This window comes from Solea solea, chromosome 14 (assembly GCF_958295425.1).
Source record: "Solea solea chromosome 14, fSolSol10.1, whole genome shotgun sequence".
Classification (NCBI taxonomy): Eukaryota; Metazoa; Chordata; class Actinopteri; order Pleuronectiformes; family Soleidae; genus Solea; species Solea solea.
Window position 1 is genome coordinate 13262538 of NC_081147.1, and position 27457 is coordinate 13289994.

Here is a 27457-nt window from a genome sequence, read left to right on the forward strand (position 1 = left end):
GTCTTAACTCAATTCCATAATTCAGGAAACAGAAGGGGAGATTGTGATCATGTCCCCTGTAACCATGGTTGGCCAAGGCATCTGAACACGAGGCAGCTTTTCGAATGAATACAAATACATTGCTCAGGACTCACTCACAAACAGGGCCTTTATTCATTCATTTATTCATTCATTCATCTTCTACCACTTTATTCTCCACATGAGGGTCGTCAGGGGGGCGCTGGTGCCAATCTCAGCTGGCATAGGGTGAAAGGCGGGTACACCCTGGACAGGTCGCCAGTCCATCACAGGACCATGCAGAGACAAATAATCATCCACTCTCATACTCTCACCTACGGTCAATTTAGAGTGTCCAGTTTGCATTTTTGGACTGTGGGAGGAAGCTGGAGAACCTGTAGAACTCCATGCAGAAAGATCCATGTTCTGGCCGGGTCGTGAACCCGGGTCTTTTTGCTGCAAAGGTAAGAGTGCTAACCACTACACCAACTTAAGAAGCTATTGTTGATTATATATTTGGAATGAAATTAAGTGTGAATTTTAAACATCAAGAAAAAGAGCTACGGTGTTTGTCACTGTGAAATCAGTGCAGTGGACAACGATGATCACAGCAACTAAATGTAATCATTTCTTTGGGGTTTTCGGGTTTGTTTCTTGGACACATTGAGACATTTGTACATGTCCCTGGTCGCCTGCGGGGCTTTGAAAAGCTGCATTTCCCTGTATTTTGCAGATCAGACTGTTGCTTTATAAAAATAAATTAAAAAGTATAGACATGTTTTCTTAAATTTCTCCACGCATCAGTGTTTTAAAGCATGATAAAAAAAAAAACATTTCTTAACCATTTACTCTTATGTCTTGTTTTTCCACTCTGTGCATGAGTCTCTGATGGACACATGAAGGCGCCATTTCCATACACATGGAAACCTCTTCGGTTCAGTTCAACAAGAAACTAGAACAAGTTATTAACGAGTGCAGTTAATAACTTGACTTTAAAATAAGGTAGACTGCTGCACCACCCACACCAGTCAGCCGGAACTCATGTGAGGATTGATGAGATTGGTACAGAGAGGCTGCTCAGGGCGCAAAGATTACGCACAATTTTTACATCTATATCTGACCAAAGGTGTAGTTAGTTTGATTTTATTAATAACCAAGAAAGAAAACACGGGGCCACCCGTTGCTGTGCGTGAGCTCTTTGCATTCTCACATTTCCATTACGCACAGGAGAGCGCTCACATGCCTCCTGGTCAGGACGAGCTCTCTTGGCAGAAATGGAGCAACGCGCAAGCAAGACGCCCCGGTCACTCATAACTGGACTACACGGAGTACGACGCTGAAACACCCTCCTTACCATTTTTTTTCCCATTTGCTCCTTTTTTTTTAATTTCCCTGCGTGCGTAAAGTGTATGACTATACTTCAGCCATGAGCCCATGACGTCGGGAGTCGCGTCCTGCCGCTCCAAGAGGTCCCAGCACTTGAAAGTCCTTGAATCTTTGTACTGTGGATATGTCTTTTCTTTCTCTCTCCCTCCCTTCATCTGAACCTTGCTCCGCTGCCAGCATGGCCGCAGCAACCTGAGGAGAGGAGATGGATTTAGAGGTGAAGGATGCGAACGCGTCGAACTGTTTGTCACGGAATGAGAGCGACCACCGTGGACTGAGCGCCTCACCCCCAAGTGGAGTGTCCACTGCGCTGGCCAGCGTGCTGATCTTCACCATCGTGGTGGACATCCTGGGGAACGTCCTCGTCATCTTATCCGTGTACAGAAACAAGAAGCTCCGGAATGCAGGTGAGGGATGAGGACAAGAGCAGGTGTTTGATTTATTTGAAATTGACCTACTTTTTGTTTGTGCATGAGCAGGGAAAGCAGATGTAATGGCCAATATTCCACTGTGGACATTAAGTTATTTATTTGTTTGTTTGAGTACATAATACAATATATGTTAGATGCCAGATTATAGCCATTGGCTATAGTTTAATCCAATGTAGGCAGCAGGATGGTGGAATAAGAGAAAACACTGAAAAGTAACAATAAACAAAATACACATGGCAGGAACAAAAGTATCTACAAATAATGAGAAGCAGCACAGGCAGGAGTGTTGATATTTCATTAAAAATGACTGACGTGAAAGAGAAATCATACAAGTGAGAAATAAGACAAAAACTCTGACCCAGGGAAAATCATATGATATATTGGATAAAAGATTATTACGATCCAAATCACCAAACCCTTAAACCTCTGTGAAGAATATTTATCAATGCAGCGTTTCAAAGTGGAAAAATAAAATACAATCTCACACCATGAAATATGACAATATTATAGTGTGTTGATGTTACACACGTACACAGTAAGTATATCAATTTACATCTACAGCAAAGTCAATGACCCATAGGCTGTGATATGTCCTGCTCTCCACTTTTCATTCATAACTATAATTATGTAATATAAGACGTATAGTGTGTGTGACCTCTGTCTGGCAGCGAGGCTGCTGCTGCTGCTGATTTTCAGTCCTCCAGTCCCAGTGTGATGGAGTTTCCTCAGCCTCGCTTGTCTGCGTCTGCATCGCTTCATGAATAATAACTCCCTCTCTGTGCCGTCTGGATTTAGCCACGGTTTCTTCACCGCAGATGAATCACTTTCCTCCTTAGATCGGGACCTGTATGCCACCGTGAGAGGACATTATTGTGTCCATGGCCTCTTGTGTCACTGTGTGAGTTTTAGGTCCATCACAGCCTTCAAACTCCTCTTGTGTTACTTCTGATGGCTCCTGACAAACAGTATAGTGAAGGCATAGGGAATGTTTATGATGATCACTTTGACATATTTCTCTCTGTCTGCGATTGTGACAAAGAAAGCTGTGGCATATTTGAAAGAGAGGAAAGACATTTTTTTCAATTATGATGAGCAACACATGTCATTATTTCTTGAATCTTTCATTAGCGATTATCACTTTTAAAATGTCTATTTGTTCATTGTGAGTGTGAGAAATGAGTTACACAAAGAGATATATCACAGGATTCTCCTTTCAAACGAGAAGTCGAAATCATACAAGACCTGTGCTTGGCCGCTTCACTGGAAGCTACCTTTAGAAAATCTCGATGAGTTGAAGTTGTTTTAGTAAATGTGTAAGTCTTCGATATTTGTGCTTTGGTCACAGATAACCAGTGAACACACTGTAGTCCAAAGTTATGCGCTATATATCTTAACTCCTACGTTGAAAATGTCTTTTATATTTAGGAATGTATGATTGAGTTGCACTATTACATCTGATAAGTCCAAAACATTTCAGTTCATTTGCAACCAAAGGAGGTTTGGATGGGACATAGAACTAAAACATGTTGATTTTGTTGATTGTTTCCAAAACTAATAACATTATGAAACCCAAAGCCTGTTTGTTGTTTTCTGTGGAAAACCCCACACGAATGCAGTGACAGAAGAATCAGTCACAGACAGTTTAACCAGTGAGGCGCTGCAGGGTCTATGGTTTAAAAGGTACAAAATCACGATGCATGTTTTATTCACAAGTCACAAGAATCGTTAAAAAACTGCATAAAAAGCATTTTATGATTGCACCCCATGATGTTCTTTCCGAGAAGAACGGCACCAAACATTGAGACATCAAAAACTCGGACAGTGAAAATCAAGAAAACCTTATGTTGAGACGAAAGACTAAAACAATCAGCAGTAAAGCACTGACAGGGTTTCTGATTTCGAAGGTAGAAATCGAAAGAAAACATAGAAGAAAGAAATAGAAAATGATGCACGTAGAAATCATGATGCATGTTTTATATTAGTATAGTCACAAGAATCATTAAAAAAAACAACACAAAAACTAGTTTGTCATTTCACGATTACACCCCATGATGTTGAGGAGAGCAAACATTGAGACATGAAACGAGGGACAATTCCAAAGACTTTTCCTAACTGGGAAAATAAAAATCAAGACTAAACTCAACAATCCCAGCATGACGCTGATTGGAACGTGCAGAATCATAGGCAGCAGGATTAGGTCAGCAAATGCTTTCGGAGTGGCAAGCTTTTAATTACAATTTGCGATACATTGCGTAACACATCCAGCCTGCGCCTGTGTGCACCAGCCAAAAGCAATTTGGTCAGACGTTTAGTAGCCAGAAAAATAATTTGATTATCTGGTTTGCAAAAAAATTATGACACAGTTCGCTGGACTTGAACAAGAGGCAGGGCTAAATGGCCTGTTCAAAAGTCTCCTCTCAACACTGGCAAGACTCTAAACTGTGCTCTGATGCAGACCTCATGTCACTGTTCTCCGTCTTTAATTGGACTGACTGAATGGCAGACCCGGTCACACAAGAGTCCATCAGCAGAAACCCTGAAACTCACTCAATCTCATTCTGCGAGTGTTCTTTTTTTCATTCCACGTGTCTCCTCGAGTCACCGAGATTGTTACTGTCCTCAGCCTATCAACAATCTCCTCTCTGTTCTTATTTATAGGTTTGGCTTCCTTTGAATCAATATTTAATTGTACAGCGTCTCCAAAAGGAAAACAATGGACAGAGCTGAGGAACACTGCGCAGCTGCAGGAAATCTGTCGCCAGTGAAATTCACTTTCTCTGATAGATGGATGTTTTGTTAAGGGGTGACAGGTGCAGTGTTAAAGGACGGCGTCCCCTGGGCCGACAAAAACGCATGATTTATGACCTCCAGTAGGTACAGACTGCGCTTGCTCGTATATTTTGTGGGGGAATCTGTGTCAAGCAGCCAGCCGGGGAAGAATTCCATCTCCTCTCTCTGCCACACACTATTCTGACTGCCGGTTTGCTCGCTCTCACACATGGGCAAGACCCTTCCGCTCTGCTTCACTTGGACATACTCGCCTTGCGTGCTCCCTCATGATGTGTCCGGCCTTTACGAAAGAAAACACTCATGTGCACACATTTGGGAGACGCTGGTGAATCTGAGTGATGAAATAAAAGCTGTATGCAACACATATAGGGGAGAGGAGAACTGGTGAACCATTCTCTCCCGTGTGCAGATCGGCCTGCCAATGGGGGTTTAAACACTTCCCACTGGGGTTAAACAAACTAAAAATAGGGGGGGGGGGGGGGAAGCATATGTAGGAAAGAATGAAATAAAGATTCTGGGTATGCACAGCCAATGTTAGGAGCTGTGGGTCATGGGGGTGTTTAAGGTCAGGCTGGGAATTTTGTGAAGTCACACATCACATTGAGTCACTGCACAGTCGAGAATAAAACCTCGAGGGGGAGGGGGAGGGGGTGTTTAATAGAGTCAGTGGACTTGTGAGTCAAACCAGAACCCGATCTAAATTGACAGCACAGGTCCAAGGGGAATATCACTTAGCACACCACATTAAACACGTCGTCCTCTCCTGGCCACAGAATACTGGGCGACATTTGGCTCTCTGCTGTGGGAGGTGTCAGATTAGGATTATCCGACCACACCTCGGTCAAGTGTATCGTGCCATGTTTACATTGACTCAAAAAATGGATGTAGTCTTCTGCTTGCAAAACAGCATCCTGTTTAAAGGCGACATAGAATGCTTGTATCACACATATATGTTAGTTATGGAGGTCTACTTACATATATTAACTTGTTTTCATGGTTAAAATCGTCCTAATCGCTGCAAACGAGCCGATCAAAATATCTCCTCACTGACGCTCTCGTCAGCCGCGCTGTTTCAGACCAAAACCACACCCCCAGAACCAGGACTGTGTTGTGATTGGCCAGCCAACGAGAGCTTTCCTACTGTACTGTGATTGGCCAGGTACCTGGAAGTGACGTAATAGATAGGCCAGCTCTCAGATACACAGCTCCCCCTCTGGCACGGTGGATGCTCTGCATCTCAGCAGCTACAACGAGAGTAGTTCTTCTTCTTCTTCTGCGGTTGAATGTACGCAACCGGATGTGCCCGGACTAGTGCCCGCACCGGGAGGTGGTGAGAGGAGTGGTGAGGATTTCTGATGACGACATCAAACTACGGAAGTGCCGATCCGCTTCGCAGAGCCCAGGAAAACAATACAACACTATTTTCTCAGCAGTGGCTGAACTGTTTGTTCTGAAGCTTTAGGGTTTCATAAACGAGGTAATGACGCAGATACACACACAAACGCAGCGTTAATTGGAGCTTCCGGTCTATGTGGGCTTTAAAGACTTGCAATTTAAACTGGAAATTCACAGATGTGCCGGCAGCCAGGCACCTGCTGTCCACTGTGCACCGTGTTTTCATCGTCTATTTTCCTCTTAATGTAAATATCATTTACATAATCGACATCATAATTCGATTGGAGAAGACCTGAAACTAGCGATTGAGACGATTAACTCCTCAAGAAAATGTGGTTAACTGCAGGCTCCATCCATTTTTATACACAGTCTTTGATTACATCTAATCTTTCCTTTCTAATGTGGTGAGATTTTTATGCAAGTCTACAGAATCCACAGTCCTTTTTTTGTGACCGCGCTCTCACAGCAGACTCTTTTTGAGTCTTGGTGGTCTGATTTTTTTTTTTATCTAATACCCTTTCAGACATCGGGGGTCAGATTGGAGGACAGCCTTTGATGATGACGCTGGTGTTTTGGTTCACACGAGGCCGCACTATCACAACATCTTGAGTCATTTCGATGTTAAACCTTTTTCCCTGTGGCCTCATGAACACGGGTTAATGAAGTATATAGTCACTACTAATTCCTCACCACTTCCCAAACGGTTACCTTTACTTATTCACGATCACTCGACTGACGAAGTCAAACGTAATCTAATTTTGAAAAAAAAAAAAGGCACTTGTAGTAATAAGCCTCACACTGTTGACATTCATCTGGATCCAAGCACCGCCAGCTCTCCCACACAAACATTTCATCTTTCCTTCAAAGGTGTAAAAATAGAGCTGGTTGAAGTGAAGCGTAGCATATCACATTTCCAGTATAAGTGGTGGCGCAGAGATGGTGGGTTTGACGGAGGCACATAAGCCCCTGGGATTCACATGTGCACACAGTGATGCAAGTTGTGGGATTGAAAGTCCTCCTCAGCTGCCACGCTTTTGTTTTGTATCTTCTGCCTTGTGTTTATCGCTTTACGCTCACGTCTTTATTCCCTTCTTGCTTCGCTGCAGCTCCATTGTTACTTTCCAACATTGTTCTTTTTTTAAAAAAAAGAGAACTATTCACTCAACATGAAGGAACTATATATATATAATATAAATATGCTATAAATATGCTCAAGTGCAGTTTTATACCACGGATGGTGGGGGTGATGAGAGGAACCTCCTGGTGTGATTCTGGTGAATCAGAGCTGAGTTTTGATTTGTGTTTCTTCTCAAAAAAGAAATGAAAGCAAGAATCTGTTGATTTGATGCAACATATTTCTTGATCGACAGTTTTCTGGGAGCAACACAGTGAGATCAGATAATGGTGTCTCAGGATTTAAAGGCTGAGTGTCAGCTGTCCCTGATGGCCTGTAACCAGTCAGGATGCAGGTTTAAATCCATTCAACTCACACTTGATAATAATAGGTATGACTCTATTCTGGTGTCTCGGCACGCGAGTGTCTATATTGGTGGCACTTTTACGCTAAAACAAAAATTTTGCTCAGAGTGCTGCAAGTTTGGGTGCGAGGCGCCTCACCCTTTAACGCCTAACCCAATGTCCAGAATGTCCATCTGGACTTTTTTGATTATTTTAACCATAAAAAGACCAGAGAATGTCCTGTAACTAAGTGCTTTTGCCCATTTTCCCAGAATAACGTTCAATATCTGGCAGTTATTAACAATTCACTGCATGTTAAAATACTGTTTTAACAAATTAAAATGAAGGAAAAACACTCTAGTTTTACATGAACAACAGATTGTGCGTGTTAAATTTGAAATTTGAACAGTATAACACGTATTTACAAAAACATTTGTCTCAATGTGCAAGAACAGGCTAAAAAAATGGAAACTATGTACACATGTTCTACCAACTCTCTGGCGACAAAGATGCTGATTCTCTGAGGGAAATTACCATAAAAACCAAACCGTCGCGTAACTACGTTGATAGAAAGTTAGGCTTGTGCCAACATGTCGTCAGCGATACGCTCGGTTTTAAAGGGTTAATTTGATTTATTGAACAGCCAGAGGTAAGAAGGTTCGTCTTCTCAGCGGTGTTTTAGCATTTAGCTCATTCTTGTGACAATAAGGGGGGGGGACACAGAAGATTCTGGAGCATGGTCTGTCTGGCCAGCACACATGATCACACCGAGCCACATGATGCCAGTGAGGAATCAAATCTCTGCACTATGGCAAATGCACACTGTGAGCATCACAAACACAATCTGACAGATATTGCCCACTGAGCTAGAAGATGAAGAACAAATGCTTTATTTCGTCAGGCTTAAGAAACGACTTGTATTAACAAGTAACATGATGCATATTGCATTTAATGATGCATACAATTGTATACTCTTTATTTTCTTTAGGACTTAAGTTGGGCAAGTAGAAGTAACATTAGACTGTAGCTGTGCTGTATTTGTGGTGCCCGGGATTGTAACGAGGATTTGACCGTTGACGATTGATGCCCGACATTTAACGACTTCAAACCCACTCCTGTCATATCTGCTCATCAGCGGCGTTGTTTCAGCTGCTGTTGGCTCATGCGTTCACATTTTGTCTTCATATTACAATCACCGAGCAGCACCCCCGACATCTTGACACTAAATATAACAAATGAGCCACGTTATTATTACAGATTATTGGCAAAAAGTTATTTATATATTTATTTTCGGACAAATTGTGTGCTAAATGCTAAAAAGCTTTTAAAAAACCTGAAAAACCAGCTCCAAACTCATCTCTGTTATCACAAACCTAAGCTCCTAAAAAGTGTAGCTCATGAGTTATTGCACAATGTCTCCTCAAACCTGATCTGGCACTTCTTTTACAAAACAGCAATTAAATTGCATTATCGTTCAGTGTATGTTCTTGGTATCTTAATTGTTATCTGACACAGCATTAGAATTTGATTTATTGTTTTATCCCCCGCTCAGAGCAGCTGCACTGTAACAACATCAGACGTCATTTTCTCTGAAGAGAACCAGTGTCATACGACCACAGACTCAGACCCCAGGAGGACAGGAAGTTGTTTTGATATAATCGAACGTTAAAATGACCCATGTCCTGCTTTTTATGTACTAATCTGCTCTGTCTTTTGTCAGGGGAAACGCAATATTAAAACAAAGAACCATTTGATTTGCGCAATTTCATTGCAATGGACGGTCCAACAAAATCAAACAAGTGATTATTGTGGATGGGAATCCATCCAAAAATATCAAAACATTACATTCACTACTATAAATATGAACGTCATGGTGGTGATAAATGAAAAAGGTAGGAAAAGTTTGGGCGCCATAAATATCTGGACCACATTTCTATCCCACAGTGGTTGAGATTTACAGCTCAAATCACACATCGAAATCTTTACTGATATAAATAGATAGATATATGTAAAATACACCAATGAAACCAAAGCCACCCACCAAATGAAGGCTGGTTCAAAGTCACACAGACAGTCAAAGACTGTGATGATTAAGTGTCATATCAGTCTGAACTAAAGCACCGCAGGGCCAGATTTGATAATGTGAAGATTTCCAGGAGTTCATTTTCAATTCAGACCTTTTTTTAAACAGTAACATTTATGCAAAAATGCACTGTTTTACAAGAATTACATTTTCATTGTCCCAATTATAATTTTTAAATGGAAATGTAACCAAATCTAAGCCACGCAGGAGTGAGAAAATGCTATGCTAATGGGGGCTAATGGGGGTGACTCGTGACAAGTCCCTCCCTGGCTATAAATAATGCATTATAAAACCGAAGCTGCGGGCCTTACACAATCTCACAGAGGGCCGCGATTGTCCTTTCGGGCTGGACTTCAGACCATCATTGTAAGAAAAGTAATTGGTTGATTTTTGGAGCAAAAATCAAGAATATTCTCCTGGATCCAGAGTAGTTCAATGGAGAGTTTATAGTTAAAGCCTCACCATGAGTCTGAGAAGGAGCACAAGGCACAATCATGCCAGTCTTTTATGATGGAAATCCCAGTCATACTCCAGTGAGCCACTTTATTTTAACAAATCCAACCCAGGTGGAGAGTGAAAAGGCGTAATTGTGTGTCCAGTTCTTGTTTTCTGTGTGTGTCTAAACCTTTTTCTCTTTCTCCAGGCAACATCTTTGTGGTAAGTTTGTCTGTGGCAGACCTGGTGGTGGCGTTATACCCCTACCCTCTGGTCTTGACAGCCATCTTCCACAATGACTGGACCATGGGTGACCTGCACTGCCAGGCCAGCGGCTTCATCATGGGCATCAGTGTCATCGGCTCCATCTTCAACATCACGGCCATCGCCATCAACCGCTACTGCTACATCTGCCACAGCCTCCACTATGACCGCGTGTGCAGCCTGAGGAACACTTGCTGCTTCCTGGGCCTCACGTGGCTGCTCACTGCCCTCGCCACAGTGCCCAACTTCTTCGTCGGCTCGCTGCAGTACGATTCCCGCATCTACTCCTGCACCTTCGCCCAGACGGTCAGCTCATACTACACCATCTCTGTGGTGATTATTCACTTTCTGATCCCGCTGCTGGTGGTGTCTTACTGCTACATGAGGATATGGGTGCTGGTGATTCAAGTGAAACACAGAGTCAAACCGGAGCAAAGGACCAAACTGAAACCAAGTGACGTGAGGAACTTCCTGACTATGTTCATGGTGTTTGTGCTGTTCGCCGTGTGCTGGGCACCACTGAACCTCATAGGACTGGCTGTAGCCATAAATCCTGCCAAAGTGGCACCCCACATTCCTGAGTGGCTATTTATCACAAGCTATTTCATGGCATATTTCAACAGCTGCCTCAACGCCATAATATATGGACTGCTAAACCAAAACTTCCGCAAAGAGTACAAGACGATTCTGCTTGGTCTTTGCTTCCCGCGTTTGCTCCTCATGGAGACGTCCAGGTGTGCTACAGAGGGCCTGAAGACGAAGCCCTCCCCGGCTGTAACCAACAATAATGTAGCAGAGATGAATGTATAAATACCTGTTTCGTGTGTCTGGAGCCTCATTGTGGAAGTCTGCTATGGTTCACCAAGTGCCTTTTCATACGGTGTTTGTCATTGAAGGAGAGGACACTGTTTCGTCATGTTTCTGTCAGTCATAAAACAACCATCAGTTTTCATCACCGGTGCAAACTACTCCTTTGTGATACCAGCCCTGCGCTCTATTGAAAGCTATGATGTACAGCATTTTGATATGAGTCCACACAATCCTCACGTTTACATGCACAGTTTAATCGAGCTGCGGCCGTAGCTCTACTGAGTCAGGCAATCAGACAACTTGATACGTCCGAGTATACGTGCGGAGGAAAAAAAAAACAATTTATTGGCCGTGTATGTCTGACTCCGCCTCCATAGGTGGCGCTGTATCTTTCTAGTGGGTATTGAATCAGTTTCCTGTTGACATTTACGTCACAGAAGAACGAGGACGTGATGGATCGTGCGGTGGTTCTGTATGTTTCATACCTGCTGTTCATGCTAATTGTGATACAAATTAGGTCGAGCATGGCTCTTGTGGTTACTGGGTTGTCCAAAGAAAGACGTCGCCGCCGCAGTTTATATGTCCTCTCCTTCCACTTCCGGGTCAAAGACCGGAGAGGAAATCAAGACCTCAAGTCCAACTCCAGTCTGACTAAGCGCATGCATGCAGGAATAATTGGACTATGAATCGCATTATCCAGGTATGTTAATCTGACTTAGACTAACGTGTTTACATCAAGAAAACCAAATTTTTGTCTTAGTCTGACTAAAATAAATCAGACTTTTAACATGCATGTAAACAGACTGAATGTGTTTTTCAGTATAGCGGTGTTTAGATCTTGTGTCGCCCGGTGACATGCCCACACTGTACACAATGTAATGTAGTTTTGTTTTTTGTCAAGATTGTCGGAGGCAACAGCAACATTGCACTAGTAAAGTGAGACGACTACACACAGGTTGCAGTATGACTAAAGACACAAAGAAGTCTCAGAGGTAAATTCTACTGCTCAAAAACGAGTCGTTAAATAAACATAAACATAAGCATAAACACCTCTTGCCTCTGCCCTCCCCTGCTCTGCTGCTGTATACACACAAACGCTCCCTCAATCAGGTCTGATGGTAGTGGAGCTGTTTTCAGATGAAGGACTGATGGATACAAATATAGTTAGACCAAACAGAAGCAGAAGGTTACCAAGTTACACACTGCAGCTTTGAAGACGGACTCACTGACTACTTAAAGTGAAGGTAGAAAAGTACAAAAAAAAAAAAAGCCTTTCATTATTCACTGAGAATAACTAACTTTTGCACCATGGAGAGGAATCAGTTGCAAGACTTGTTTCTCCAAAATCCCTCAAACAGATTTAGCACATACCATACAGCCTATTTTTGGATGAGAGGCTTTCCTCTTGAAGTCACACCGTGGCATGTGTACATCACATGCGCTGCCTATTTGCACTGTTTGACCATGAGTGAGCCGATGTCAGTGAAGTAGTGAAAACAAAATAAATATGTATCATCTATTACCACAGTGTCTTTGATCTTTTACACGGTGAGATGTTCATGATGAGAGAATCTAAGGATATGAAACTCTTAATCTGACACTCTTTCATTCAGTTCTTGGTTCAGTTTTTTGGATTGGAGTGATTTAGAATGTTAATACACGTGTGTCGGTTCATAAGTTGAATCTCATATTTAGTTCTCAGTGTGTGTGCATATCCCTGGGAGTATAGTAACGGTATTATTTCACCAGTTTGTCTTCTCACCCGCAGGCTCGTCCTCTGAGTAATGTTACCCTCACATAAAAAGCGCTGGGAAGACATGGAGCAGCGTTTGCTCTGGTTTTAACTTGAGGAACTTGAAACCGGAGCAAACACTACAATTTCAGAAGTGGCTTTGTGTGTTAATGGCAGGTATGCATTGTTGTCTGCAAAGTTCAGTTCTCTCATACATTTCAGACAATCCGTCTGGGAAGCAAAAGTGTATCCTCAGCGTATAGCAGCATATTAGCTTTTCAGACTGAAAAGTTGAAAGGTCCTATAGGCGTCCCCCCGGGGGCCCTGGAACCTGAATGATTTGGGGAATGGGAGAGGAAAAGACGATAAATAAAACAGGGTGTCTTGTATATTAAACGCCTCAGGGACATGATATGCATCGGGAGCCAGAGATGAAATTTTCCGATTGTGCAACTGTGCCCGAAAACATGTCACCCGAGCTGAGATGAGCTCTGACAGTCGAGCAGCATAACTTTCACGCGGCGAACAAACTATGAGCGGTTCACCTCACAGGGAGCCTTCAACATGTCAGCGTGACACATTCTTGATATGATGCACTGTTGCTGGAATATTAAAGACATTTTCACATTCCTGGTGTCTTATTTATAAATATTTCAGCACATCCCTCATTTGCCGTCAGATCTTTTTTGTATTCTGCTGCTAAGTTTTGGATACGTCGTCTGATGAATGAATAAACTGAAGCCTCACAGACGATTAGAAATGCAGGAACATGAATCCCAATCCAATCTCGGTGAGTCAGTCAGGTGCTGTCAAAGTTTCAGAGCAGCAGCAATCACACAAAATGGTTTCTGTTGCCATGCAGTCTTCGAGTCAGTGTCTCTGATGTGGAAGAAAGAAGCAGTCCACATGCCAGCGCAAGGTCAGCCACAGATGAGTGGCTAAAGGGGCTTGAGGGGAGATGGCAGTGTTGGCTCGACCACACCAGAGTCAAAGACTAATGGCAGGGTCACCCTTCTTTTTCTCTTTCTTTCTTTCTTTCTTTCTTTCTTTCTTTCTTTCTTTCTTTCTTTCCCTCCTTCTTCTATTATATGCATTCTGTTCCCTACTAAGACATCTAAAAATAACTTCACTTTGGAAAATGGTGTTTTCTTCTTCTGCTTTTTTAAGATGAGGAGACTGATAAATGCTCTGCTCCGACAATCATCTCTGATGCTGATTTATTTGCATATTATATCTGGTTTGTTTAATTCTAACAAAAACAAACAAATAAACATATATATATACATATATAAAAAATAACATGGTGACTGTTTTCTCTCTCCATACAGAGCAAGAAGTACTTGTTTACACACACATATATCTTTGTAAGATAAGAAATGGCGTTTTTAAACCAACCATTGATTAAAACAAAAAATAACGTGGCAGGACAGATATTCCCTAGAAGATAAATCAGGAGACAATCCAAAGTCTGGGATGAAAAGCTGAAATGACTCGTCTCTCCAACCACACTGTCATTTTGCCTGTGATTTAATGTGAAAGGCAATAGCTTGTGGAGACATTTTTCTTACAGTTAAGTTCAAGGACAGTGTGAGCTATCTGTGCTGTCCCAGGCTATAAGATCCATCATAACTCGTCACTTCATTTTGCCAATTTCACTTAATGGATGTGGTTCTGTCAGGCTGACAGTCACATTCTCTTTCTAAGAGGGCTTTTCTTTATTTTTCCCTCTGTAACATCAGCTTTGTTTAGTCCTGCTTTGGCTGCTGCTCTGCAGCTTAATCCCTACATGTTTTCATATAAGGATATGTCAAAGTTTTGTATTATTAAATCATGAAGTTGTTTTGAATCAGATGCACCGTTGTCTCATCTTTTTAAAGAGAAACAGAGATGTTCATGTAAATATGTCACTGGTCATTTATGCCTAGACAAAGAACAAGCATAAACTGAAAGCCATGTGGAAAAAATAATACTCCTCTCTTCCTCCTTTACTGGTTCATTCCCTTCTCTTCTAGAGAGACCTCGCAGAAACACATTCTCATTTGTGGGAGCTAAAGATTATTTCCACAGTGGTGGAACCCTGTCACAAATGTGATTAACACAAAATGGACGCACAATGATAGTGTGACAGTGACATGGCCTGATGGTTGTTCCTCTTGTCTTTCACAGAGGAATTTCCACAGCTCTTGCACAGCATTGCATTTTCCAAGCAGTGGGGTCTCACTGTGGGTCTGCTGCCACAAAAGCAAGTCTCCTAATGGATTTTGTGCATCAGGTTTAGCTCTCCCTGTGTTCTCATGCATATGATGAATTTGTACATGTCCCGGCGGGCTCAGGGTCACAATAATATCAGGAGGTTTCGAGTGGTTTGGGTCCAGGGATGTCAGGCAGTGCAGGAAGTGGGGGATGATGGGGATTATTTGTGTCAGATTTATTGTCTTTATTTTTATGATCAGTTCATACACAGAGAGCTGGAGTATGAATGGATTTGTAAATATTTATTTCTATTTCTACTTCTGCTTGACAAAATGCTTGCTGAGGCCCGAGTTCTATGTAACTGGCTTGAAGAAGATCTTTGATTCACAATACACAAGTCATGTGTTCACACTAAGTATAATCAACTACACATACTCAAACGCAGAAGTACTTCTTTTGAAGAGGAACAGCCTCGGACAGAATTGCTTACAATTCTTTTTATTATCAGATGATATGACACTGATACAGCAGAGCTTTTAAAGCATATTGAGGTGTCGACCTTGGCGTCAGAGGGTCACAAGTTAAGTGCCAAGAGTTGTGAAATGCTTAATTGTTTTCGCCTATAACCTTAGATTTCTTTTTAGATAATTCCTCTTTCTGGGCCCAGAATCTTAATTTAATTGTAATCCCTTAAGTGTGTTTTAAAGGGAAAATCAATGCTAACAAAGGTTTGAAAAGTGCAGTGTGAAATACACTTATTTGATTTCTGGCAGATTATGGGCTCATTGAACAGCAGCCAGGACACAGTATGAAAACCTGTGCATTTTCTGCTGCTTTAATCTCCACATGAGAGTCGTGGGGTCCAATCCCAGCTGACATAGGGCAAGAGGTCACCAGGATTACTGCAACTCCCTCTACTTTGGCATTGATAAATCACTGATGTCTCGTCTGCAAGTCATGCAGAACGCTGCAGCACGCCTTCTGCCTGGGAAGTGCAAATGTGAGCATGACACACCAATATTGGCCTCACTCCACTGGCTATCAGTTGGTTTTAGGATTGATTTTAAAGGCTGGCACCTCAATATCTGGCTGAACTCAGAGCATGTAGGTCGGCTAACCAACTACTTTTAGAAGTCCCAAAGTCCTTTGCAGTGGCAGCTCCTTGGCTCTGGAATGCCCTGCCCTGCCACGTTAGAGGCGCCCAGACTGTTGGGCATTTTAAATTGCCTCACAAAAAAAAAAGAGCTTCTATTACTCCATCTGGTTTAACACAGGTTGAGTTGGACTCCCAGTGTTTTGGTTTGTTTGTTTTGCTTCTTATGTGTTTTTACTACGCTCTGTATCGTTTTTAAATGTTTTATGGTTTTATGCTATCTATTTTGACTGTTATTATTTTGTTATTTGACGTCATTCTGTACAGCACTTTGGTCAACCTTGGTTGTTTGTAAATGTGGTTTGAGTCGAGAGTTGATTTGAGTCCATCACATGGCAAACATACAGAAATAAAAAATAAAAATCACTCTCACAGTCTCACTTATGGTCAATTTTGTGAATCCAATTAATCTAATCCCCAATTCTACATGTTTTTGGACTGTGTGAGGAAGTCAGCGTACCCAGCGGGAACCCACATACACATGGGAAGCTTCATATTGAAAGACCCTCAAACCGGGATCTGAACCAGTGACCTTCTTGCTGTGGTTGCAACAATACTAGCCACTTCACTACCGTGTGGCCCCAACATGAAAACCAATGGTGTAAATAATCAAATAACCGATGGCTGCGTTCCATTTAGCTTCCTCAGTTTCAGGGTGCGTGTGTATTCATGAGTAATAATTGTGTGCTTTTCCTGCTAAAAATGTGTCTCATTGGCTGCTGTGATTAGATGGTAATACATAATCAGATGAGAAGACTTACTTTCATTGTGGTAGCAAGAGGAAACCATACACCAGCTCATACATTTGCTGACATGAAATAATACAGTTAATCATCCTCTCACCATTCGTGGCAGCTGTAAGTGAACAACTATATGAAAATCATCGAATATCGTACTCTAATTTCAAAGGGAAACTTCATTTACCGCAGTGGTCCTGCACTACAACACTATAAATATGACCTGCAGAAGGACACTGTTGCTTGATCAAAAACAACAGGTGTGCCGTGTGGGGTGCCTCTGCTTTGACTGAAAGCACATGTGACATGTGGAATGCAAAAGGCATCGGAGTCCAGACACAGAGAGAGAGAGCCATGAGAAACACTACCAGAGGGTCAGAAGTCTGGATCCATGAGGAAGGACAACTTGAACTTGCAGTAGAAGACCCTTGAATGACCACATATACACACTGCAAGTCCATCGAGAACAAGGCTTTTATTTTTTGAACCCGTTGTTTTATTCAAATTCCCAAACCCACCATAACAGGATGAACATGTGCGTCTAGTGACTGCACAAGCTTTGTCTTCTGTGATTTGTGCTTTTTAGCCCAAGGATCACTGCAATAATCTCAAAGAATTCATCTTTTCCATGTGTTTCCAGAGTAAATATATCCAGGGAATTGATCTGAAATCATTTCTAATAGTTTGTTTATATATTTTTGCTGTGCCACGAGAAGAAAAGATACGTTAGAAGACTAATATTTGTTTTTTGCAGACAACAATAAGTACAGTCAAATCAATACACATGAGTGTATTGATTGAGAGAGAGTGGGATTGGTGCAGATTAATAACTACAAAGCCCTTTGTTCAATAACAAAAGAATCTAAGTATTTTAAGCAATTATCAACATCGAAAAAATTGTTTATGCTCTTGCTTTATGTTCTTTATCAGTTTCATCATAATAATTCCTTTGACAGACACAAAAATGCAATGACGCAGTGTGCGAGCACTGAGTATATAAAGATGTCAAACCCTAACCCTAACCCTAACCCAAAACAAAAAGGGCAGAACATAATTGTAAAAAAAAATTGTAGAAAATTTTTTCTCACTGCTTCATCCTGCAACAGATCAGAGAATAATTCATTTCACTGCAACAATGCACCATGTCTTCTGAGTCAGGGTTTGGTCTTCTGTTGGGTAACTCCTCGTGATTAGAATTGCCACAATGAGCAACATGACTATTGAGAACACACTTCTCTGGATTGTTCTTAGTGATTCTCTCCGGTCTCCTGTGAGCGTCTTCTCACATGAAATGTGTTTTGAGGAACCTGCTGAACACGTGACCGTCGAGAACAAAGCCAAAGCCACTCACTGACACTCAGTGATGGAGATTCAACCAGAAACAGCCGGTGCTCTGACACTAAAATGCGTATAGTTGGCACCAAATGGACGAAATTACTCTGTCACATCTGCAAATTGAACCAGAAAAAGTCTGCAGCATTGCATTATTCAGGAATGAAGGGGAACAAGAGCACTGTACATGGGCATTGTGCACGCACTGCCATGAGGACATGGAGGTTATGTCATGTCATATTTTTAATTCCTGCAATAAATGATCCTTTAATAAAGGATTGACTCATGGATTTGTGTATTTACAGCCTGGCTGTGGGAAGAAGAGGAACAGAGAGAAATGTCAGCCTAGGACTTGACATTAAGTGTTTTCATAATAAGAACACACAGTTCATACTTGAAGAGAGTACTTGCTCTTCAGGCTCTGAGCCTCATCACAGTGAAATAGTGGATTCTGAAGTGTCAGCTTTAACATAATACTTTGCCAGTCAAGGGATATATAATGATTTATGGAAAATGATATTTATTTTTCTTTGGTTGCTTTGACCTGTATGATCATTGTCCTGTAAAATGATGGCATGCATACAAAGAGTTAACATTAATGCCAAATTCTTGGAGAGTTCTTGATGTGCTGAGCAGTCATAATGGGCGTGCCCCAACTGTAGTGTATGGACTCACGTTTCATGCCTGTAGATCAGGGGTCTCAAACTCAAAAGAGGTCTTTTGGGTGCAAATGAAGGAAATGGGAAAAAGTTTTAACAATGTGGGAAATTAGTTTCGTAGCACAATATTCCACCGTAACACAATAATGATATTCATGATGATATTTCACAGAATTTCAAAGTAAAAGTGTTTGTTCTGATATGGAAGATACACAGTTCACAATTAAAAGAACAAAAAACAAAAACATATTTACGATGCATATTGAAATCAAATATTCAATAATAACATAAGGATAACTGTAATAAAAACACTACACATGCTCATATATATATATATATATATATATATATATATATATATATATATATATATACATATACATATGTTAATGACAATAGCTAAAACTATCAATTGCAGCACCAACAGAAGCTTAAACCAATTGTTAACCATTAATACACCACTTGTAATGAATAATATAAACCAAAAAACGTGGCCAATATAAAACAAAGCCCTTGCTTGAAATACATACACATAAAAGGATTTTCTCAGGCTTCAAAAACCAAGTGATTTTTATTTTTTGAGTGATATATAAATGTACTTAGTCTATATAGTTTAATAATGTTCTGCCAATAAACCCTCCAAAAGGTTTTATTCTGGAGCTGGTTTGTATAATTTAATATGACTGTTATTACTTTAGTTTTGCTGCATGTCTGTCTCATTGCTGAGGAATGACGCACTAAGCCTTATTACGCTGCTACGTCTGATCTCGCGAGACTAGACCTCGTCATGTGACGATCCCGTGACGTGACTCTTTGCGGAAGTGACAACAGTGCGCAGACGAAGCTAAACGTAAACATAAGTTGTCCTCGTTTGCGCGTTTATATTAACACCAAGCCTCATATCAGCTCAGCAATGGACGGACCCGTCAGAGCGCCTTCAGACTACGCAGCCGGACCTCCACCTTATGCCAGAGGGTAAGAAAGCACGGCGTTACAAACGTTATAAACGAGCAGCTAGCATTAGCTCAGCCTAATTTAGCATCCCGGTATGTCAGTGAAGACACGCACCTTCATGTCCCTGCTGCAGTCAAACTGTCTCTGCTGCAGTCAAACTGTCCCTGCTGCTGTCAAAGAGTCCCTCATTTGTGACACTACATTTTAAGTTCAACCGTATTATGTCCCCCAAATACACATTTTCACTGAAATAACGTAGGCTGAAATGTAGCGTTATCAATATCCGGTTTTCTAAATAAAATAACAGTAAGTATATACAACATAGAAGATAATATTAAGTTAATTATATTGTATTGCCTTTGCAATTATTGTCAATGCTTCTATTTCTCTTTTTTGTCTCTGTGTCTTAACTGGATATCATTGTAAATGAGCGTCATCCCTTTACTAAGTATACCCATGTCCCTTTTAGTAGAAATAAACCGTGTCTATCATTTATATTAGATTGGTTGAGAGACAAACAATCAGGTGTCCCACATCTGGGCGTTGTATGAAAGTGTGATAGTATGGGTGTAAATGGGTGAATTGCAAAAGTAAGTTGTGTAAAGCAGCTTTAAGTGGTCATCAAAACTAGAAAAGCCAGTCAGTCAGTCATCATCTACCTCTTTATCCTCAACCAGAGGGTCGCGGGGGGTGCTGTGCCAATCTCAGCTACATCGGGCGATAGGCGGGGTACACCCTGGACAGTTCGCCAGTCCATCGCAGGGCCACACACAGATAGAGACAAACAACCATTCACTCTCACACTCACTCCTATGGTCAATTTGGAGTGTCCAATTTACCTATCCCCACATTGCATGTTTTTGGACTGTGGGAGGAAGCCGGAGTACCCGGAGAGAACCCACGCACACACGGGGAGAACATGCAAACTCCATGCAGAAAGGCCCTTGTTCCAACCGGGGCTCGAACCCGGGTCTTCTCGCTGCAAGGCGAGAGTGCTAACCACTACACCACCGTGTGGCCCAAAACTAGAAAAGCACTGTATAAAATTAAATATAGACAATTTTCCCATGTACCAAAGTGCCAGCTTTGCATGTTTTACATGCTTAATTTTTGGAGGTTTCATCTGATGTACAAAACAATTCTGCATACATTTCAGCAGTGACTGTTGGGTTTGAGTTCAGGATTGTTTTTGATTGTTTGATTGATTGTTTCGCTACCAGAGTTTACAAACGGTTTCATTTAATTTGGTGTTAACCCACATTACAACATTAATCAAGGACAAGGGACATCCCCACATCAGGAGATAGCATGTCTTGATCTAGTCACTTCTCAACAGTGAGGTGGCTGTTGTATGAACTCATCTGACTCATGAACTTATACACCTCTGCAGAAATGACGGCTCCCTGGTTTCAGCCCTCAAGACACTGCTGTTCTTCACTATCCTCATGGTCACATTACCCATCGGACTGTACTTTGCATCAAAGGCGTACATCTTTGAGGGTAAGGTTGTGGCAAATGTTTGTAACACTACCTTGTTTGTACTTGCAGGTCAGCATGACCCCCTGGTGTTATTCTGTTTCAGTGATAATGAATGTGGAAGGAGGTTGCTGCCACAAGCTCCTCTCTTCAATTTCTTCCAAGTCTTTGCTTTGTTCCTGATCAGTTTTGTATTGTAACCAGATCCTGACTGATTAGGTTTTATTGTTGTTATCCAATTATTGATATTATTCTTGCAGAAAATCTGATTATGGTTTAACCTTGTGATTAATCTGCAGACCATTTTCCAGAAATGTAGTTCTGTCTTTGTTGACATATTCCCAAACACAAACATATTCAGTATATTGAGTGATGTAAGGGAGAACAAATTACATAAATTACTTATTAATTTTCACAACATCTGCATTTTCCAATTAAATATGCAAGGCACAGACACACCTGGCTTTTAAAGGGTGTGAAAAGCAAAATTCTTCTTGGCTTTACACCCAAAACACACCTAAAATTGAAGTTGGACATTGCCTTATTGCACTTGTGCCACACATTTAAGAGCATGCGCTATAGATTGTCTAAATTGGGTCATGAGTCTTTCCATCTCTATCGCTGAAACATTGTCATCTATGCTTGGAAAGGTGTGAAGACAGGTAAATTCCCTCAGGACAAGATCCTCTGAACCTTTGTTTGCGGTTTAAAACCCAAAGATTATATATTATAATAGATCATATTTACTTTTTTTTTATTTAAGTGTATGACAATTTGTTGTTGGTTTTTATTTTTTTGAAACACAATGTAATGACACCACTATTTGTAAGTTATTCACAAGGGGCTAACATACCCCTAAAATGACTCATAGACCCACACAGGATTGTTATTACGAACACCTGTACACATGTTTTGTATGCACTTCCCCCTTCATCCAATCACGCAGCAGACATGTTGTCATGAAGATCCAGGTCAGAAGATTTGAGTAAAAAATATTTCAGTCTCAGATTACCTGGTTTGTGATTACAGATTACTCTTGATCCAAAGAATTTGCTTAGAAATCTTTTTTTTAAAGTCTTTTTTAAATTATATTGCAAGTAGACCCCCATTATACCACCTTGTAGCAGCATGTGTCCTGAATCATTTTTCCCTTTGACATGGCTATGTGACTGTAAGCATAGAAGCAGAACAAAAGTAGTTTGGAATGTACAGACCAGTTTCAGGGAAGTAGTAATAATGGTGAATAAGGACTCTGACGGAGGTGGTAGTACAGATGGAACATTATGCATCCCAACTTCCATGAACCAATCTTTCAGGAGCAAGTTTCAATGAATTAAAACTTTTTCTCACCTTTTATTTTGAATATCACAGCCTGTTAGAGCATTTTCATTCCTTTATTATGGCCACAGTTTATACTTGTATATTGTAATGGCTGCTTCCAGCGTAACAGCATGTAAAAAGGTCAAACTGAGTAGTTCACTGGCCTCCTCAGTCACCAGATCTGAATCCAACAAAAACATCTTTTTGCAAATTGACAGCTGAAAAATCAGCTTAAGCTCCGTGATGTTATCACATAAAACACGGAGCTGATTCTCAAAGGGTGTTTCCAGCACCATGTGACAAATAACTGAGGCTAGTTGGAGACCAAAGGGTGAAACTATGAAGTGTTAGTGTTCCTAATAAAGTGATCCGTACCCTTACATATCCGTAAAAGGTGAATATCAGGTAATTAAATAAAAAGTAGTGGTAAAACAAACCAGTTTGAAGCAGAATTATATAACTGTTTTGCTTAAACTTGGCTTGATGATATTACAACTATTTGGACAGTGTAAAGGGATTCCTTTAATTATGGTTCCCTTTTGGCTTTGTTTTGTGTTATTCTCGTTTTTTTTTGTTGCTGAAAATCAGCATAAAAATTGCAATATTCTATATCCAGAAAAAAAAGCGTATTATAGCAAGGCTTTTTATGATGTCACGACACAACACCAGCTCTGAGGAAAAGTACTTGTGTCCTTACTGGCATCTTGTTATAGCCACATCATTTTATGACAGTGACCAAAATAGGAACCAATAGTTACACAAATATTGTCTGTGCCTGTTCTGTTGCCTATTGAAATTCAATTTAGGATGATTAGTATATCAAATATGAATGAATATTACACCAGATAACAAGACTAAAACGAGACATATTGGCAAAATATGAATATGAAAAACTTTCACTTTGACTCATCCTCTCCTCTTCGCCCCTCTTGTCCCAGGTTCGATGAAGATGTCGAGCTCTGACAGCTACTTCTACGCCGCCATTGTTGCCGTGCTCGCTGTGCACGTGGTTTTGGCTTTGTTTGTTTATGTGGCCTGGAACGAAGGCGCACCTAAAGGCAAGGGCAAACACGAATAAGGCGCGTCCGTATGAGCTCGCAAAGACCTGTGGAGACAGATAGACGTGGAACCTCACGGACCCCCTACACCTCGGGCTCCAGCACGAAACATGACGACATCTTCCAACCTGACAGTTAGGGGATCTACTTTGAGCTTTGTGGTTAAAGCTTAAATCTAGTGTGTAGTTCTCGGGGCCGGGGGAGTAGAGGCTGTTGGATGTGTATGTGTGTTTGTTGTTTTTTTGTCACCAGCCTCAGCAGATCTGCTTTCTGACTTTCTATTGTATGAAAATGTAACTTTTGTTGGCAGAGGGCAGCCCATATTTTTAAAGAGATTTTCTTATAAGTTGCCATCTGGCTAAGTTCTGTGAAGAGTGTGGAATGCAGAGAAACATCTCGGGCTTTTGATAATGCATGCAGACACACACACACACTGTATGTACTTGTACTGTGTATGTACGAAGGAGTTGGTTCCAAAATACAACACTGCGTCTATTCTTTGAATATTTGTGCTACTGAATAAATCATACCGTCCACAGATTTCACTTCTTATCAGCGTCAAGTTATGATTCTAAACCCATATGTGCTTAAATGTAATGCTGTATTTTGGAACACGCCCCTCACAATGTCATGTCATTATAATAATATCATCCATTTGTTTGTTCTGTCAAGTCTTTTTTTTTTATATAGATATTTTGAAACTTCAGACTATTTAATGTTTTGTATTGAATATGTTTGGTGAGTTTGAGGATCGAGGAGATTGTGGTGTAAGTCTGTGTGATTGAGATGAGAACAGTGAACAAATAAATATGGGAAAACAAAATTCTTTAAATATACACTCATATTTGTTACTGATGATGTCATCTACAACACCTTTATTTATTTAAGTATTTTCTCTGCAAATGAATGAGCATCAACGTGTAAATATGCTAGATTATAGCCATTGACTAATTTACACATGTCGCCCCTTGGCAGGTTGATGGAATAAGACAAAAGATTCATGTGCATATGCTGAAAGGAATGAAAAAACTAACTCAAAGGACTTCATGTTGCTCTTCATATACTACTGCTACTTTATCCAAGTACCATTCAGCTAATTTTATTGTGTCGTTCCACCTGTTTTTTTTTGCTCTCTGTCCAAAATTTCACCTTTGATCGCAAAGGTGACCAACACTGCTGCAAAAACCTAACAAGACCAATATTTGCATCACAATTTCAATAAAACAAGACTTCACACACCCACGCAATGAACATCTAGTCTGACTGCCCTCAGGTACAGGGCTTTGAATAGAAGCCTGATTCCCACAGCCATCACACCACGCTGAGTGGGATCACAACTGTTTCATGATCAGAACCGTTTTATGTCTAAGAGTGGATGGGTGGTGGTGAAGTATGCTGAGTTTATTGTCTGTTGCTGTTGTTGCCATGTTGTGAGAAAGAATTTCACCTTGGAGACAATAAATTCAGAGTCGTAATAAAAAAAAAGAGAAGCAGCATATGCTGTGTTGTGGTTAACAAGGACAGACGTCTAGTTATTATAAACTGTGTGTGCTGTAGCAAGGCAAACCAGGAAATAAAGGGACATTCAGTTTCAGGAGGTTGAGGGACCAAAATTTAAAGTGACTGGTACTGAAGTGCTTTTTTTATATAGATAAAATGCACATTTGCCTCATTTAATTGCACTTAAATGTGTAAGAAAATTGAATAAATCACATTTATTATTTTTACACAAGTCTCAGACACTAGTGTGGTTAGAGAAGGTAGCAGATCATGTTTGTACTTTGCCACAACCAGCATGAGAAGACTATAAGTGTAGTTATATCATATCACATGTGTCTCAAGAGATATCCACTGTATATCCAAAGAGATTTTCATCTGATATACAGACAAAATGGCGTGATTAAAAGTAATAAGACATCATCAGATTGCTATATTGATATCATTATGAGGCGTACTGATTATTTTTGTCCAACTACATGTAGAATATATCAGTATATACACAGTCCATACATGTGTATGTAAATGATCAAGCATGTCTGGAGTAACATGGCTTAATAGACCCTTTTTCACAGGGTCCATTTTTATATATATATATATATATATATATATATATATATATATATATTTATATATATACATATATGTATATATCATATCTTATCACATTTTCCCAGCTCAGTAAATCATGGTTTTTTTTTACATTTTATTTTTTAGAGCTTATTTATATACTGTTTCAACCGCTCGTTATATGTGATACGACAGTACAGCTTAGCTCATTCAAATGTAGGTCAGGGAAAGCACATTTGTCACAGATGGAGGAACTTGCTTATGCATTTATCTGAGAAGCAAACGAACCAGTACATTAAGTCTCTGGCTGAAAGTCATTCAGTGTGAACTTGACTTCTGCTTCAGCCTGATGTGCAATAATAATAATCTCATAAGGACACAACTCTTTAACGTTATGACATTGTGGTATTTGAATGTGGTAATATGGTGTGTGTGTGGGGGGGGGGGGGGAGAAGACATTCACTCTTTGATTGACTGCCCGAGATGACAATTAAGAGACACTTTCCTGACTTTTGCAGAGGATCTTCACTGTCATGTGGTGGCAGGAAACTGACAGTTTGTCCCTGCAGACGACACAGTATGGAGGCCAGTGCGGGGACTGACAGATGCTGGGACTTAATGACCCGTTCTGCCTCAGAAAACATGTCAGCAGCTGACTTCTGTTTGTTTCACTCGGTGCTGATGTGCGGCGTCACTCTTCAGCAGCATTCGTTTGCAGCTCCCACACTGAGCGCTGTACAGTTTGTCTGTTGCAGGACAAGGCCAGTGTCGGAGATGAGGTGACAGGCCTGTGAGTAATCAAACGGATTAAGTCAGCAGACCTCACATAATTCTCATATGCTTGCCCTCACGGCATCGCTAAGTTGCTGCAAGGGCAGCCTCAGTTTGGCGCTCTTTTTTCATTTATCGCACATTAGCAGGTTGGGTGCATTTGTGTCAGGGCGATGAAAAACAGGCCGGAGAACACTAAACACTTTACTTTAGTCCGGGATTACATAAACACGACGCGACAACGCTTCAAGATTATTTAATTTTTGGTGTCCTGCCAAGCCAAACAATTCTGCAATTCTCCAATGTGATGGCATGTTTATAACCTGTAGGAGTCCAAAGATTCAAACAGAGATGGCCCTGCAGTGTCATGGACTGTGTCTGGGACTCCAGCAGGTGGCGTGCCCAGCAGCAGAAACCTTCAGACAAGCAGCCTGTCAGTGTTTAAGTAGAAGGGAAGAGAGAGGGCAGTAGAGTGCTGTGCTACAGCCGCTAGGGGAAACATCATGATCATCCCACCACAGGGAGCAAACAGAACACAGTGAGAGAATAACTCATCTGGACACGAAAAATTATATCCACCATTAAACAAAACCAAGGAAGGATTTGATTTGATTAGTCTGTGCTGTTACTCCCACGAAACCTCTGTTTTCAGAGAATATAATTCAGCCTCAAGAAACATAAGAGCTGTATTGTTACTTATTTGTCAACTTATTACTTGCCACTGTATATCAGGGAGTACGTGTGCAGTATATAACTACTACTGTGCAGGGTTTTTAATAAGACCCAAGTTCCTGTTTTGATGTTGCTGACATTTTGTTTGTGCAGGTGATTTCCTGCACGTCCCAAGTTTGGCATATGTTATCACTTTTTTTGTGTGTGTTTTAAGTGAACGGGTAAATCATATTTAGCACTTTTTATTATTAATACTCTGCACCTGTTCCCCAAACAAAGAGTTC

General features: G+C 40.9%; 2 protein-coding genes across 2 annotated transcripts; both read left to right on the forward strand.

Moving 5' to 3' along the window:
• The first annotated feature begins 1022 nt into the window (after nucleotides 1-1022).
• Nucleotides 1023-11439, forward strand: mtnr1c (melatonin receptor 1C). Its single transcript, XM_058650635.1, has 2 exons — nucleotides 1023-1790; nucleotides 10184-11439. The coding sequence occupies exons 1-2, from the start codon at nucleotides 1589-1591 to the stop codon at nucleotides 11047-11049; spliced, it is 1068 nt and encodes a 355-aa protein (XP_058506618.1). The 5' UTR covers nucleotides 1023-1588; the 3' UTR covers nucleotides 11050-11439.
• An 8216-nt stretch (nucleotides 11440-19655) lies between these two features.
• On the forward strand, nucleotides 19656-24489 carry vma21 (vacuolar ATPase assembly factor VMA21). The gene is made up of 3 exons (XM_058648970.1): nucleotides 19656-19830; nucleotides 21200-21309; nucleotides 23544-24489. The coding sequence occupies exons 1-3, from the start codon at nucleotides 19769-19771 to the stop codon at nucleotides 23681-23683; spliced, it is 312 nt and encodes a 103-aa protein (XP_058504953.1). The 5' UTR covers nucleotides 19656-19768; the 3' UTR covers nucleotides 23684-24489.
• The last annotated feature ends 2968 nt before the right edge of the window (nucleotides 24490-27457 follow it).

What these genes read in the sequence shown, in the direction of transcription:
- mtnr1c (XM_058650635.1), top strand. Translation starts at nt 1,589, where the DNA reads ATGGATTTAGAGGTGAAGGATGCGAACGCGTCGAACTGTTTGTCACGG. An exon ending in CAAGAAGCTCCGGAATGCAG is followed by an intron (nt 1,791 to 10,183) that starts GTGAGGGATGAG and finishes CTCTTTCTCCAG; the next exon opens with GCAACATCTTTGTGGTAAGT.
- vma21 (XM_058648970.1), top strand. Translation starts at nt 19,769, where the DNA reads ATGGACGGACCCGTCAGAGCGCCTTCAGACTACGCAGCCGGACCTCCA. An exon ending in CCTCCACCTTATGCCAGAGG is followed by an intron (nt 19,831 to 21,199) that starts GTAAGAAAGCAC and finishes ACACCTCTGCAG; the next exon opens with AAATGACGGCTCCCTGGTTT. An exon ending in AAAGGCGTACATCTTTGAGG is followed by an intron (nt 21,310 to 23,543) that starts GTAAGGTTGTGG and finishes CTCTTGTCCCAG; the next exon opens with GTTCGATGAAGATGTCGAGC.